Genomic DNA, 16,388 nt, shown 5'->3' with positions numbered 1-16,388 from the left:
CGCCCTGCCACCTGTGAAGTAAAGCGTTTTCAAGACTACACTTGGTGCTGATTTTGATAGTTTGATGTTACGATATTCATATGCAATTTAATTGTTGATAGAAAATGCCTGTCTGGGCCTGACAGAGAGCTTAACCAGCTGAGCAAGAGCTTTGCATGCGGAAAGCCCAACGCTGCATGCTTCCCTGAGCACTGCCAGGAATGACCCCTGAGCACATTGCCTCCCTCCCTTCATAAACCGCCGCCAACTGTGGACCAACCAGAATGCACACACACAGAATGCTTTCTTATTTTGCCTCATTACAGATTTTGTTTCGTTTGATAAGGAGCACCTTTCAGCCCCTCTCAAAACAATGATTAATTTTTGTCCAGAGGAGACCATTGCAATGGATGATGGGCCAGAGGGACAGCGTGATGGGCTGTGTTCAGGTTTACAATCCCAGCGCACATTGTCTCCGAGCACTCTGGGTATGACCCAGGGCTGCTGTGCCGTGCCTTCTCCCCTCTCCCCTGCCAAAGCCAGTTTGGAAAGATTTTTAATTATTGGAGCCTGTATTTCAGTACATTCTTTTCCTTAGGTATTTCTGGGAATTAGTTTGCAATCAGTTATTTCTAAATCTTGGTTGCAAACACTAAAATACCATTTGCCCTTTCAGAATTTTACTTTGTTGCTTCGTCATCTGATACTGCATGATTAATTAGTCCTCTCAGAGAGACCTGGATTCTGATACACTCCCTCAAAAAAGTCCTTCTTCAGAAGGTGTCTTTTTAAATGATTTAATATACAAATGTTAAATATTTCTACTTCCTAAATTTCTGGAAAAGCCTAAGCTTGAAAGTATGCTTGTAACTTTGGTTGATTCTAGTGTCTAAAGGCAGAGTAGTCAAATTGATATGGTTTGTGCCTATATTTCACTTGTATCACTCGTATCACTTGTCATCCCGTTGATCATTGATTTGCTTGAGCGGGCACCAGTAATGTCTCCATTCGTCCCTGCCACGTGCTCATGTAGCCCAATGGCATCTGCTCGCTCCAGGAACACGAAGAGCCTCAAACCGTTTGTTCGGGGTTTTGATGAAGAAGTCTGACCATCTTGTAGTTGGGGCGGCCATGCGTTCTTTTGACGTCCTGTGGAATCCAGTCGGTAATAGTTCTAGTCCAGCGGTCATCTCCAAATCACATTACGTGTCCAGCCCATCTGATTTTCAATGCCTTGGCGAACGAGACAGTGTCCCTGATTCTTGATCATTGATGGAGGTTGGAACTCCAGATTCCTTCTCTCACTTGAGTGAAACGTAATATTCCAAGCATAGCTCTTTCAGTTCCTCTTTGGGATACCTGAATAGCGAATAGCATTCTCATCCTGTTTTCATAGGGCGCAGGTCCCTAAGGTGTATATTAGTGCAGACCTATATTTATTTTATCTATTTCTTTTCTTTAAGAGAAAAAAGGTAAGTTATGTTTTTGATCTCTGCGGATCCCTTTATCATTTTTGGTTATGTCTGTTTGGAAGTGCAAGTACATGATAAATAGCTGCTTGTGGTAGACCTCTTCCAGAGAAGCAGAGTAAAGTAGAATGTGTTTGTGTTTATCCAGGCTTTTCTCTGTGTGTCTACACACACAAGTACAGTTGATGGATTTACCAGAAGAATTTTCTTATAAAACTTTAGAAGGTAAAACATCCCACAGTCTGCTGTCTTCAAGCTAGAGCACAAGGAAACAGGTTGATACAATAGCTTGGTGTTCAAAGACCTGAACACAATGTGACTGACTGTGATACAAGTTTAGTAGGTCTAGAACCCAGGAACTCTGCTCTCTGAATGCAGGAAGAGATGGACATCCCTGCCCAGGAGCAGAGACCCCGTTCTTTGGATCCCATTGGGCCCCATTATATTGGTGCAAGCAGATTTCTTGACTCAGTTCCACCTTTCCAGTACCTCCTAATATTTCATTATCACTATTGTAGCTGTGGGAAGTAGGAACTTGATTCCTCCGCCCCTCTTGGAGAGCCCGGCAAGCTACCCAGAGTATCTCGCTCGCATGGCAGAGCCTGGCAAGCCACTGTGATGTATTCGATATGCCAAACACAGTAACAACAAAGTCTCCAATGGAGACGTTACTGGGCCCTCTCGGGATGATGAACAACGGGAGGACAGTGACAGTGACACTACTGTAGCAATGCCTGAAGATTTTCTTCAGAAGGTATTCTTTTAAAGAGATACAGCATACAAATGCTAGATATTTCTACTTCTAAATTTCTGGGAAAACCTAGTGGGCTGTTTGTGTTTTATGGAACATGACTTTGATCTGATTTAGGCTCTAAATCTAGATGTTCCCTTATGTGAAATTCTGTGCTGTAATTACTAAGCAGTTGGCATCAGGGAGGTGCTAGTACAAGGCTTAAAGTGCTTGCCTTAAACCCACTGACCCAGATTTGGATCTCTTGTGCTACACGTGGGCCCCCAAGCCCCACCAGGATCACTCCTGAGCATGTCTTGGTGTGTGTAGCCCGCCTCCCACTCCCCAAGAGCTGAGCAGTTATTTGAAGGAAGTCCCCCTTTATCCCTGCAGATGATATTTTGATCTTAGAGCATTTTGAATTTGATGATGTCCATCATTACATCCAGCTTGGGAGTTTCTGATTTTTTCCCCTTGCTTTGACCTTTGACCATTTGATAATAGTGGAGGGTCTAGAGTGGTTAATTTGAGGCCACTGGGAGCCCTGATGGTATATGCCAAGAGCTGTGAAATGATCCATAGGACAAAGGTCTTTTCCTCTATGATGCAGGTGAGTTTCAGGTTGTTCCCTTTCTGCTCTGGGGCTGGCTGCCTTCACACTGTAAAGAGTCTGTGTACTCACCCTTCTGGTCATTCATAAATTCCCACTTTTGTTTCAGTGAATTTCATTTATTATTTTATGTTTCTCATGTTGTGTTAAAGCCTTTTTCCAGAGGAAATTAAGATTGGTCCTAGGAAAGATCTCGATTAGCCCGGGAAGCCAATGAAAGTGCTATGTAAATAATCTCGAGAGCCCTGGGAAAGGAAATTTGCTTCTTAGAATGCATTGGAGCTTGTGCTTGAGCTGGCTGAGTTGTGTGCCGTTGGCAGAGTGAGCCAGTGATGCTGCATGTGGCTTTCTGGCCTCCGTAACTCTCTTCTACTATTGTCAACTTCCGCTGAATGGACAGCATGTAAGTGGGAGCCAGTGTCTGTCCCCCCTCGACCTTTCTAGGTTGTTCTTCTACTGAGCGTTTCCAGGCCGCCCCCAGCTATGCTGCGGGGCTGGGCACTGCTCCTGCCCGTGCTCTGGAGGTCTGTGGGCGCTGGCCGTGCACTCTGCCGTGGAGCAGCGTTTCTGACCCACAGTTCTTTCTTTCACATGGTCAGAGATCATCAGCTTGCTTTTTAAAACATTTTTATTACAGCTGAGTAATGTAGTCACAGTGTTAATGTTCATGGCCGCACCAAGGTCAGCCCCACTGCCCTGTTACTTCTAGTTCACCTCTTCATTCCCCCAGTCCTCCCACCACTGCTAGGCGGTCTGGGTTTTGTGTTTCAAGACCAGCGGCTTATCATTGTTTGATAATGTCTAGTCCTTTTTGCTTCTCCTTATACCACAGATCAGTGAGATTTTTCGGTGTATCTCCTCCCTCTTGATTTATTTTACTTAAGGTTTCTAGAAACCTTTTGGTTCTATCCACATTGTAGTGTACTGCAATTTTTCATCTTTTCTTATAGCTGAATAGAATTCCATGATGTACATATACCACAACTTCTTCATTCGTTCATTTGTTGGACATTTCATACCCTGGCTATTGTACTAAGTATAGTGAACATAGGTGTGCATATGCTTTTGCAAATTAATGAATTTGGGTTTTAAAGAGTAGATGCCAAGAAACGGAATTGATGGGTGATAGGGAAGCTTTCCCACCCACCCCACCCCCGACAAATTCTCAGCATATTGTCTAATACTCAAAGTTTCAGAACCTTTTCTGTTCTCTTACCCGTTTTCATCCTTTTATTCTTTTAAATTATTGATTTGCAATTGGTTTACAATATTATGGCGTGTGAGACATTTAGCTTCATGCCTGTCTCTGTATGGGTAGAATGTCGCACCATAAGTTCTGGTGCCTATCCCACCATCATGAAAACCCTCTACCCATTCAGGAGAGAGAGTTTGGTGCGGAGGGCACTTACCTGCATGAAACCTCTCTGGGTTCCATCCCTGGTGTCCCATATGGTGCTCATTATGGTCCCTGATTGCCAGGAGCTGTCCTTGATTGCCAGTAGCTATTCCTGAACACAGAGCCAGGAGTAAGCCCTGAGTATCACAAGATGTAGCCCTAGCACCCCCTAAGGCCACTCCCCCAGAAAACCTCTTCACGTTTCTCCTCCTTCCTTGTGGTAACACCATGGGTTGCACTGAACCTTGAGAGTGATTTGATTGCTTTTTGCCAGCTTAATTGATTTTGTTGCTTCTGTTCCACATATGAGCAAATCAGTACTTCAGTTGGCACTTCTTATTTCACTTAATGACCTCAAGATCCATCCTATTTCCTCTTCAATGGGAGAATTATGTTCGGCTGAATGCCTCCACCACAGCTTCTTCGGTCTTTGCACTGGGCGTTTAGTTTGGTTTCACATTATGGCCAGTGTGAAGAAGGCTGCTAGGAACATAGAAACACAGATCCAGATATCCTTGTGTGTTTGGCAGGTATGGGGTTAATGAATGAAATGCTATCTACATGTTTTATTCCAAACACCCCCTTTTTTTTTTCTATTTTATTTTTCGAGAGAGGGTTCGATTCTTCCACCCATCTTGGAGAGCCCGGCAAGCTACCGAGAGTATCTCGCCTGCATGGCAAAGCCTGGCAAGCTCCCCATGGCGTATTCAATATTCACAATTTGTTGTGAGATGTTACTGGTTCCCGCTCGAGCAAATCAGTGAACAATGGGAGGACAGTGCTACAGTGCTATTTTATTTTTATTTTATGTTAATTTTTGTTTGGGGGCCACACACCTTTCGGCCCCTTTTTCTATAATGGTAAACCAGCAGGAGATTACTTCTCAGTGGGCTCTTTTCTGGCTTTATAAATTCCTCCTTTATAAATTCCTCAGACTGTATCTAGCCATGTCCTAGTAATGTTCATGAGAGGAACTTTCCCTGGGGATTGCTGTCCAGCCTTCTCTCTGCTCTGCTTCCCTCCCTCCCATTCAGTGCACGTGTTCTGTTCACTGGTGTTTCTGAGTGGGAAGGGGGGTATATATGAGGCCCCTGGGAGCCGGGCAGTCTCATTTTGCCATCAGCAACTCCAAACAGTGGTGTGTCTTAGAATGGTCACCCTTGCTTCTGTCTGTTGTGCTAAAATTGGTTCCAGGACATCATTCTGCTTTCTCCTGCCGTTTCCAGGAACCTCGCCCCGACCTTAGGTGGGGACTTAGTGAAGACTTCCCCGTATGTGGGATGTGTTTGTTAGAGATTCTTTGCACTTACCAGATTGCACAGCGGTAGGTCATTTGCCTTGCACGCAGCCAACATGGCCGACCCGAGTTCGATTCCTCCGCCCCTCTCGGAGAGCCAGGCAAGCTACCGAGAGTATCTCGCCCGCGGGACAGAGCCTGGCAAGCTCCCCGTGATGTATTCGATATGCCAAACACAGTAACAACAAAGTCTCCAATGGAGACGTTACTGGGCCCGCTTGAGCAAATCGAAGATCAACGGGAGGGCCTTTACTTTACTTTTACCAGATTGTTGCAAAAGTGAAAATATTTCTTGTTGATATGCTACATAATTTATTATTTTAGTTTAAAATTTTTTCTTGTTATGTTTTATTTTAAGCACCATGGTTTACGAAAAACTTTTATTGGTATGACTTTATACATAAAAATTTCAGCGCCACACCCCACCACAGTGTCCCCCTTCCCCATTCTTCCCTGTGGTAAGCTTCCTATTGGGAGCTAGTTCTCAGTTTCTATTTCCTTTGTGCATCTGTTATTCCCTTACCGAGTTTCTTCATATCCCACATATGAGAGAGATCGTTCTGTGTCTCCCTGTTCCGCTTCACCCAGCAGATTCTCTCCAGATCCATCCACTTAGTAGCAATTTGCATGATTTTGTCTTTTCTTATAGCTTAGTAGTACTCTGTTGTGTCTATGTACACAGTTTCTTTATTTAGTTACCTATTCTTGGATACTTGAGCAGTTTCCAGATTTGACTGTTGTGAATGGTACTACAATGAACACAGAGGTGCAAATGTCTTTTCCGAGTAGAATTTTGGGGCCCCTGGAGTAGATCCCAAGAAGGAGAATTACTGGGTCATGTTAAATTATTTTTACATGTTGTTAGCATAATATTGAATCTGAGAAAAGCAGAATCTCTAGCAAGCAATCTTATTCTCAGCTTCTTTAGTTATAAAAATAATGTTCAATATTTATTCAAAGCCGAAATACTCTGCTTATATTTAATCATCACAGTTGAATGAAGTAGAGGGAGCTGGAGAGATAGTACAGCAGGTAGGGCGCTTGCATTGCATGCAACTGATCCAGGTTCAATCCCAAGGATCCCCCTACGTTCCCCTGCTCATCACTAGGTGTGGCCCCCAAACCAACAAACAAAGCAGAAACCAAAACCCCGTGCAGTCTAATGAGATGATTATTTTTTCCCCTCATTTCATACATAAAAGGATTGAGGCTTAAAAGGGTCATTTATCCAGAATCACACAGCTCAAAGGAGCCAGATTCAAACCCAAGAGGCTTTGGGTTGAATCATGATCCCTCAGTTCACTTATGCCTTTTTAATTTTCTGTGATTTTGAACAAGAGTCTTTGATGAGTGAATAGTAGGAAAAGATTTGAGCTTCCCCAGAGAAATGCTCAAGCAGTGTGGGTGTGTGGGGGCATCCCCTTCTACAGAGGATGTGTATAGATCTTTAGTTAGCTAAGAGGAGCAGCAGAGGGCCGTGGGTGGCACACTTGCCTTGCACACAGCCAACCTGGGTTTGTTCCTGGCACCACATATGACCCTGTAGACCTCATGGATCCCTGAGCACAGAACCAGGAGTAATCCTTGAGCACCGCAAGTGGACCTAAAAACAACAAAAACACATGAAAGGTCTTCGCTGGCACTATTTTGATATACTTTGATCTGTCAGTGAGAAAAGTCCGTTGAAATCGTCATTCTACCTCTTTTCTTGTCAGATTCCCAAGTGACCCCACCCCAGATCACCACTTCCTCCTCCAGGGCATTGGCACTAGGATTAGAATCACTGATGACTTCATTTCATTCTATCCCTTCTGAAACAGCGCTCTGCTCCCTGTAATAGATATGCAGTCCTCAGTGAAGTATTGTGGCTTTTGAAACAAAAATTTGGTCAAACTTTTGTTTACTTCCAGTTGTGTCTGTGGAATTGAGATTGGGGTTGTGGGTTTTTTGTTTTGGGTTTGGTTCTTTTTTTCTTTCCTGTCCTCCTTCCCCCTTTCTTTTAACGCAATGGCACCACTCCCTGGTAATTGGTAGTACTGCATTAGGAAATTCAATAGAATTTCACCTACCTGGTGAGTTCTATTATCAAAAGTCACTCATTTAAGTTCATATAAGCCACCGAGTATTTGCATGTAATCATTAAGTGTGCCATGGATAGACGATAACTCAAATATCATACCCCAAATGTCCCCAAAATTGTCTTGATCGATAGCACAGCGGTAGGGCGTTCGCCTTACAAGCGGCCAACATGGCCAACCCGAGTTCGATTCCTCTGCCCCTCTCGGAGAGCCTGGCAAGCTACCAAGAGTATTCAATATGCCAAACACAGTAACAACAAAGTCTCCAATGGAGACGTTACTGGGCCCGCTCGAGCAAATCAACGATCAACGGGAGGGCCTTTACCTTACCTTTACCTAAAAATTAAGCCATTGCCAGTTATTGTACCCAAAAGATAATCCAACTGACATTTAAATTTAATACAGCTTAGATGTGTTGCAGAAATATCGAGAAATACAGATCTGAACTGTTGTTGCTAGGACAGCTAGCATACCTGAACTCCTGTGTTCTATTTAGAATCTGTTACAGCGTCAGAGAGACATGATAGGATCTCTTGTTTCTAAGACATGCCTTGCAGACAGTCTGCTCAGGTTCAGTCCCAGCATTGCCCGTGGTTTCAGAAGCCCTAGCAGCAGTGATTCTGAGCACAGAGCAGTAGTCAGCTGAGTACAACCTTTATGGCGGCAACAACAACAAGCTCTTTCTGTGAGCTTTGAAGACTCAGTGACTACTGTTATCTGTCAAAAGAACATGTACTGGTGAAAAATGACGCCATTGGAACCACTTTTATTTATAAATTTATTTATTTTTGAGCACCTAGTAAAGTAAAAGTAAAGGCCCTCCCGTTGATCGTCGATTTGCTCGAGCGGGCCCAGTAACGTCTCCATTGGAGACTTTGTTGTTACTGTGTCTGGCATATCGAATACTCTCGGTAGCTTGCCGGGCTCTCCGAGAGGGGCGGAGGAATCGAACTCGGGTCGGCCATGTTGGCCGCTTGTAAGGCGAACGCCCTACCCGCTGTGCTATCGCTCCAGCCCCAAAAAGGTAAAGGCCCTCCCGTTGATCGTGGATTTGCTCGAGCGGGCCCAGTAACGTCTCCATTGGAGACTTTGTTGTTACTGTGTCTGGCATATCGAATACTCTCGGTAGCTTGCCGGGCTCTCCGAGAGGGGCGGAGGAATCGAACTCGGGTCGGCCATGTTGGCCGCTTGTAAGGCTGATGCCCTACCCGCTGTGCTATCGCTCCGCACCTATTAAACTTAATATGCTTTCTTTGGAGATAGGTTTCATATTCCCACTTTATAGAAACAGTGATCTTGGTAGTGTGCTTGGAGCTATGTAAGTGGAATTGGAATTTGAACCAAAAGCGGCTTCTCTTGTTTCTAAGTAGTTCACTCAGCAGTGCTTAAACATTTTGCTTTTATTATTATTGTTGTTGTTGTTGTTGTTTGGTTTGGTTCCCTCCTCTCTTGCTGCACCGAGGTTGGGGGTTAACTATCAGCACAGCTGATAGTACTCGGGGCTTACTTCTGACTCTGAGATCAGGGGTCACTTCTGGCAGCACTTGGGGATTGTATGGGCTGCCAGGTTAGAACCTGGGTCAGCCACATGCAAGACCAGCACCCTGCTGACTGTATCTCTCCAGCCCCTTCTTTAAACTGGTAGACAATTTGATTTCAACAGGGGTTGATTTTGTAACCAAAGGAACGTTTGACAATGTTTGGAGATGTTTTGATTTTTCATAATTGAGGAGTGCCACTGACATTGGTTTAGAAACCAGGAAATGCTGACTTTCCAGCAGTGCACAGGACAGACTATGGCCAAAACCTTACCTGTCATTTGTCTGTGGTCCTGGTGTCAAGGACTCTTGATTTTAGAGTATATTTTCTTAAGGGTCCTCCGTCTCATTCTCTTCCTGGTCCTGCTATGCACCCATCATAGGAAGGGGAATGGAGTCTCCTGGCCCCTCTCACTGCCGTGTATTTGGTCAGCAGTGTATTTGGGAAGAGAAAGTCCTATTGGTCTCAAAGAGAGTCCAACGACCTGATGAAGCTCAAACTCCAGCCCGCTTTTCAGTTCCTTTTAGTACCACCAGAGCATTTTCCCATGTTCTTGTGGATAGACCATGGGCATCTGCATATATCTTGTCATTTATTTTTCCTGTCTCTCTCTTTGCTTGAAAAGAATCCATGTCAATCTTTTCCACATTTTACTGTATCGTGTTACTTTTTCTGTAATTCTTTGTTGGAAGTAATTGCACCTATTTGCAAAACTAACCCAAGTTTGATTCCCGGGAACCCCATATGGTCCCCAAGCTCCGCCAGGATTGATCTCTAAGTTCAGAGCAAGGAGTAAGCTCTGAGCACAGCCAGGTATGGCCCCAACCCCTCCCTCACTCCCCCCCCCCCCCCCCCCCGCCAAAGTTGAAAGGAGCCAAAAAGATAGATCAAAGGTTCAAGTAGTAGAGCAAATGCCTCATGTGTGCCAAACCCCTGAGTTTGAACCCACATGTTATGGCTTCTCCCTCCCGCCCCGCCAGGAGGCACCAGTGGGAGTCACCCTAGTGTTGATGGCCCCAGAGCACTGCCAGATATGACTCCTGTAATTTACAAAAGTGTTGAGAATCACTGCTATAGAAAATAAAACTGCAGGTGGGTGAAAGCTAAGACATACCTATTGTGTCGATGTAGCCTGGTACACGACCCTTATTCAGTACTTAATGATACAGGCCTGTTTGACACTGCGAAGTGCCGAGGAAGAGGATTGGTGTTTTATGGCATTTGCTCTGGAATAGCTCTCCTCCACTTTTGAGTTCAGTTAAGATTTTCGGAGTGTTAAGGTTTCCTTGCTAGCTCTTTAAATTGTTTTAATATTTTAATTAAGGGTGTTAGGTGTCTTCTTGATCTTTTCGTGAGGAATATATGTATGCTCTGCATTTACACAGAAACTGTCTTGATTAACAGATATTAAGTGGATAGAGCACATGCTTGGCGTGAAAGAGCCTCAGGTTCTACCCTGGCCCCACTTAGTTCTCCAAGCACTGAGCTGTAATTGTAATCCTCATTTATTTCTGGCCCTTTGACCTCTAACCGGAGGAAGATGCTGGGAAGAATGATAGCTCATCCACCTTAGGAGCAGCATCATTTGGTCCTCATTGGGCAAGGAAGTAAAACATAATAGGAGGTTTGAGGGGGAAGGCTCAGTGCACTGCTGTGTTTTGATCCACATCCAAGCAGGTGGAAACCGTCTGCCTTAGCTGGGCCCCTAACTTTCAAATGAAAGGGCAATATTTGAGCCCCCCTTCTCTGAATGACCCAGCAAGCACTTAGTTTTTAGCACTAACATGGTGAAGTATCCTGCAAACATTTATGGGAACATTATCATCATTGAACTTTTGTTGTTTAGAAATATTTATGTGTAAGATACTCTTCTGGAAATTTCCAAGTAAGTACATCAGGGTCATTGATATTTCCATCGTCACCCATAAGTTTGTCAGATAGCAATAACTGCAAAGGAAGTTGACAGTCGAGTGAGGAAGTAATGTGATTATGGGTGACGGCAAACTGTAACGAAGAGGTGACCATGTGACAATTCTTCCCGACTTCCTGCTTCTAGCGACCTTGACAGTGTTGGTACAGTTAATGAATATTTAGCAAAATGATTAAGGATTAAAAGAGAAGGATATATTCATGTAGTATTGTATAGTTAATGACGAATTAAACACATTGAATTAATCAAACTGAGGTGATTTATAGATTCACAGGTTTTCCCCACCTCCCACACCCTGAAATTTAAGAAAACATGGAGGGGTAGAATAAAGAGGGGTGTGATGACAGGGCGTGGGGCAGGGGTGCACTGTGTAGACCTCACGGACGTTGTATGTTTTCCTCTCTACCTGTCCTCTTGTTTCCAGGGACTTTTGATCATGGGTATAGTATATACCTGAGCACACCCAGGATTCTGGCCCTAATGCTTTTAGATTTTCCTTTTCAGAGTAAGAGGGACCATCTACTCATGAACGTCAAATGGTACTACCGCCAATCTGAAGTCCCAGATTCTGTATATCAGCACTTGGTTCAGGATCGGCATAATGAAAATGGTAATTATGTCCTTTTGGTTTGATTTCTGCACTTAACTTTAGCAAAGTTCTTTCTAAACACATTCATTTACTGAAGATTCCCAAAATGAAAATTTTTCTCTTAAGAAAATTCTTTAAACAGGGATATCACTGGAAAGATATTTTTAAAAATATTTTTAATTGGGGGGTTAGAAAGAGCCTTTTTTTTTTTACTTGTTTTTAACTTAAAAAGAAATTGGGGCAGGGAAAGAGCAATAATACAATGTGTAGGGCATTTAGCTTGAATGCGGCCAACCTGGATTTGATCTCGTATGATCCCCCAAGCACTGCCAGGAGTGATTACTGAGTGCAGAGCCAGGAATAACCTCTTGCATCACCAAGTGTGATGCAAAACAAACAGATAAAAAGGTAGAACAGAATCACTGAATATAGCAGTATGCAAAAATGGGATCATAGTTTCTTTTCTTTTCCCTCCTATTTTCATTCTGTGCTTAAAACATTTCAGAAAACTGGGGGCTTAATAAAGGTTATTGAAAATAGCCAGGGCCAGAGAGATAGTACAGAGGGTAAGTTGTTTGTCCTGCAGGCATGCCAGCTCTGGGTCAGTGCCCACCGCTGTTTATGGTCCCTTGGGCACAGCCCTAAAACCCAACCGCGCACACCCTCTCCCCCATCAAACAACAAGAGAACAGAAACAACAATATCAAAAGAGAACACACACAACTGGATAATTTGTGTCTGTCATCTTTTTTTTTTTAACTCTTTTTTTCTCTTTGACTCATCAGGTTTTTCTCCTGGTTTTATTATGCTTCTTTAATGGGTGGTGAACGTAAGAGAAAAATGGTGCAAGATTTTCTTAATTGTTCTTGTAAGTGCAAATTTAATATTATTTTATTAATTTTTTGGAACAGACTCTGGAAGAGAACTTGTCATAACAGACCCAGTTATCAAGAACCGAGAGCTCTTCATTTCGGATTATGTGGACACTTACCACGCTGCCGCACTCAGGTATGTTCCAGAAGCAGCCAGCAGGCCCGGAGACTGCTTTGTTCTTGTTGCCTTTGAGAGTCGTTGTATTAGTTAAACGATGATTGTCCAGTCGGGAAGTTAACTCTGTGACATGAAGTTTGCAGATTATTGGGATTTGGGGGTTCCAGGGATAGTCTAAACCTTCACAACTCTGGGCAGGACTCTTAAGAATTTCTTTTTTCTATTTTTTTATCTTTTTTGCTGATAAAGCTCTGTAGTTTTATATATACTACTATCCTGTTGTTGATAGGTAAGGCATTAGAATGCTCTGTCATTTGTATTCTAAAGATTTGACCACCTGCCACTACAAAAGAAATAGACTAAACAACTATAGCAGTGTATGCAATCTAATGAGAATCTATTGTTTGTATGAATTTTATTGATATTCTTACGATTCCATATTAGCAATTTTCTGGTAAAAAGGAAGAGAGGGGGAGAGAGGAAATATATTGATTTTATTCTGAGATGGAAACTAATAACATTGCAGTTAGTCTTAATGTGCAGGTAAGAATGCCACACAACTGGACTTTGTGCCTTTGGGTATTTTCCATCTCTCTCAGCAAACGGGTACCCATATGTTCTGCTTGATTTTGTATGTAAAGAGAAGACATAGGGCCCTAAGTAAGTTGGAGTAAGTGTGGTAGAGAAATCAAGACAGTTGAAATTCTTACAGCCCCCTGCTGGAAATAATAAAGTGGTCAAAGAATTGTGTTCAACAGTGTTTTAGTGTGTTTTGGGGAGAGCAGAGAGATAGAGCAGGGAGTAAGGCTTTCATGTGACCATCCCTGGTTCAGCCCCTAAAACACGTGGTTCCTCTAATCACTGCTAGAGGTGATCGCTGAGCCCAGAGCAGGAGTAAGTCCTGAGCATTGCAAGATGTGGCTCCCCCTACCCCAAAATACATTTTTTTTAATTTCATTTTTTATTTTGGCTTTTGGACCACACCCAGTAGTGCTCAGGGTTTTGCTCCTCTCCAGGCTCTGCTCTCAGGAATCCTCCCGCTGGGCACGGGGGGGCGGGGACCATATGGGGTGCTGGGGATAGAGCCTAGGTCAGCTGTGTGCAAGCCAAGCACCTTACTCGCAATACATTTCTCTGCCCCCACCCCCTTACTAGTTTTTTAAGTCGTAAAGATATGCCAGGTTGTAGGTTAATTGCAATGAAAGACAATCACTTCATCATATTGCTCAGGTAGTGTTCAGTAAAACATTTGATCTGGAGTGTCTTATACATGCTACATAGCTAAAGCCAATTATTTCAACAGAAATGTTTTGTGTCTTTCAATATAAAGCTGATTTGGGAAGACTTTGGACCAAAAAATCTTTCATAGTCTCTGTTGTATGCCAACAATGAGCGATTGTAATGCAAAAGTCCTACGGTAACGTGTAAATAACTGAGATAAGCACACATCAGTGAAACTTTCTTTATGAGCACTAAAATGGGAATTCACTTCATTTCTGTTTGTCAGAAGATACTCCTTTGATTTCTGTTTTAATCACATTAAAATATACAGTCTGGGGTCCAGAACGATAGTACAGCAGACAGGGTATCGGTCTTGCATGCGACTGACCTGGGTTCGATTCCTGGCACCTCGTGTGGTCCCCCAAGTCCACCATGAGTATTATCTGAGGATGGAGCCAGAAGTAACCCCTGAGTATGTCACTGCCCAAAAAGTCAAAGCAAACAAAAATACCCCAAAACCATACCAGGACTAGAGAGATAGTACCAGGGTGTAGGTGCTCACCTTTCATTGGGCCAACTCGTATCCCATCTCTGTCATTGAATATAAACCTCACCCTTCACCTCCCTCATATAAAAAAGTATCACCAGGGGTGAATCATAAATTGAATAAATTGAATATAAATCCCCTCCCATCATCCCCCCCAAATAAAAAAGTATCACCAGGAGTAAACCCTGGGCACAGATAGGTGTAGCCTCAAAATAAAAGCATCTCTCAGCCTGTCAACATTCTCCCTCTTTTATACATCCCCACCACCCCCCATATACACACAAAGGAATGTGTGGTTCCATTTGACTTTTTTAAAAAATTTTATAAGGTAGATCACAATATTTGATTACATTTAATATTCCAACACCAATTCCACCACCATTATACCATCCCACCACCATATTTGGGATGTTTCCATCCCAAGCCCTGTCCCAAAACACAACTGAAATAATTTATTTTGTATTGTTTAGGGACTGGAGCGATAGCACAGCAGTAGGGTGTTCGCCTTACAAGCGGCCAACATGGCCGACCCGAGTTCGATTCCTCCGCCCCTCTCGGAGAGCCTGGCAAGCTACCGAGAGTATTCGATATGCCAGACACAGTAACAACAAAGTCTCCAATGGAGACGTTACTGGGCCTGCTCGAGCAAATCGACGATCAATGGGAGGGCCTTTACCTTATTGTTTGTTATGAAAAACTGCTGAAAATGCTACAAAAAAGTATCCATAGGAAAACCTCCAGAACCCAGCCACATACATGGTCAAGGTCACTCTCCATGTGCTCGGACAGGCCTCACTCATGAATGAACTGTCAGAGGAACCGAGGTATGCAGGACCTCTGGCTGAGATCTTCAAGCCTGCTTGGATTGGGACTGGGCCACCTCCACCCAGATCCCCAGTTTTCCAGTAGCTTGGCAGCCACACCCACAAAATGCCCCCAGCGCCATGTAATCTCATCAATGGCCAAGATCCAGAGACTATAAAACAAAGCTTCCGGAAGAGAGCAACACAGTTTTTCCTGGAGTGACCTCTTATACTCTAGCCCACTGATGAACCTCCTCTCGGAGAGCCTGGCAAGCTACTGAGAGTATCCCACACGCACGGCAGAGCCTGGCATGTTTGATATGTCAGAAACAGTAACAATAATGGCTCTCATTTCCCTGACCCTGAAAGAGTCCCCAGTGCACCATTGGGCTATGCTAGCATGCAACAGGGACGAATGGAATCATTACTGGCACCCGCTCAAGCAAATTGATGATCAATGTGATGACAAGTGACAAGAGGAAATAGTGTGAAGATTGTTGTTTTGGGAGGCACCATTAAGACCTTCTTTAGGATATCACAAACATGTTGCTAAAGGTTGAGTGATATGAACTTTCTTGTATAGATCTGAAGAAATATATATATGCATATATATATCCCTTTATGATTGGTTGCCTACTATTTGAATCCCATCAAATGTGGTGTGGTCCTCTTGGATAATGAATATGGAGTGTCTTATGATATGTCGGCTGCACGGTCCAGGAATAGGTTCACTTGTGTTTGAGGCTCTGGGCGAGTGTGTGGGGAGTGGCCTTGAGCGTGGCGAAGATTGGGTTGTGGAGGTTTTTGGCTGCCGGGGCTGAGTCCCTTGGGGCGGGGAGGGCTCTCACCCGCCCCCTCTGGGGCCCCCCCGAGTGAAATAGCCTGGCGCAGGATCCCCTGGCATTGCTGTGATGGGCATCACGTTGCTCCCTTGTTGCTCCCTTGTGGGAAAGAAAGCCGTGTGATCTGGATGGGGGCTGGTGATGAAATTCCATTTGGCTTCTTAAAGAGCTTGAGATAAACCCTGTGGTGATTTACAAACTTCTTCCAGATCTCCACAAACTTCTTTATTTTGGGGTCACACCCAGCAGTGCTTGGGGGAGTCATCTGGGGTTCTCAGGATAGAATCTGCATCAGCTGCTTACATGGCAAGTGCCCGACCCCTCAGTACTTGCTCTCCAGTCCTCCACAAGCTCTTCCAGCCTCTGGT

At 43.9% G+C, this 16,388-nt stretch overlaps 1 protein-coding gene across 2 annotated transcripts in view; it reads left to right on the top strand.

Moving 5' to 3' along the window:
- Nucleotides 1–16,388, top strand: part of RERE (arginine-glutamic acid dipeptide repeats) — a 246,800-nt gene that overhangs the window by 88,568 nt on the left and 141,844 nt on the right. For both annotated transcript variants that reach the window (XM_056125470.1, XM_056125469.1), the window contains 2 exons: nt 11,533–11,638; nt 12,529–12,625. In XM_056125470.1, coding sequence (XP_055981445.1) covers nt 11,533–11,638; nt 12,529–12,625 — 203 coding nt within the window. The remainder of the gene's footprint in view (nt 1–11,532; nt 11,639–12,528; nt 12,626–16,388) is intronic.

This window comes from Sorex fumeus, unplaced genomic scaffold (assembly GCF_029834395.1).
Source record: "Sorex fumeus unplaced genomic scaffold, SorFum_2.1 ptg000054l, whole genome shotgun sequence".
In the NCBI taxonomy this organism is placed as follows: Eukaryota; Metazoa; Chordata; class Mammalia; order Eulipotyphla; family Soricidae; genus Sorex; species Sorex fumeus.
This window is presented reverse-complemented; position numbering and strand designations above follow the sequence as displayed.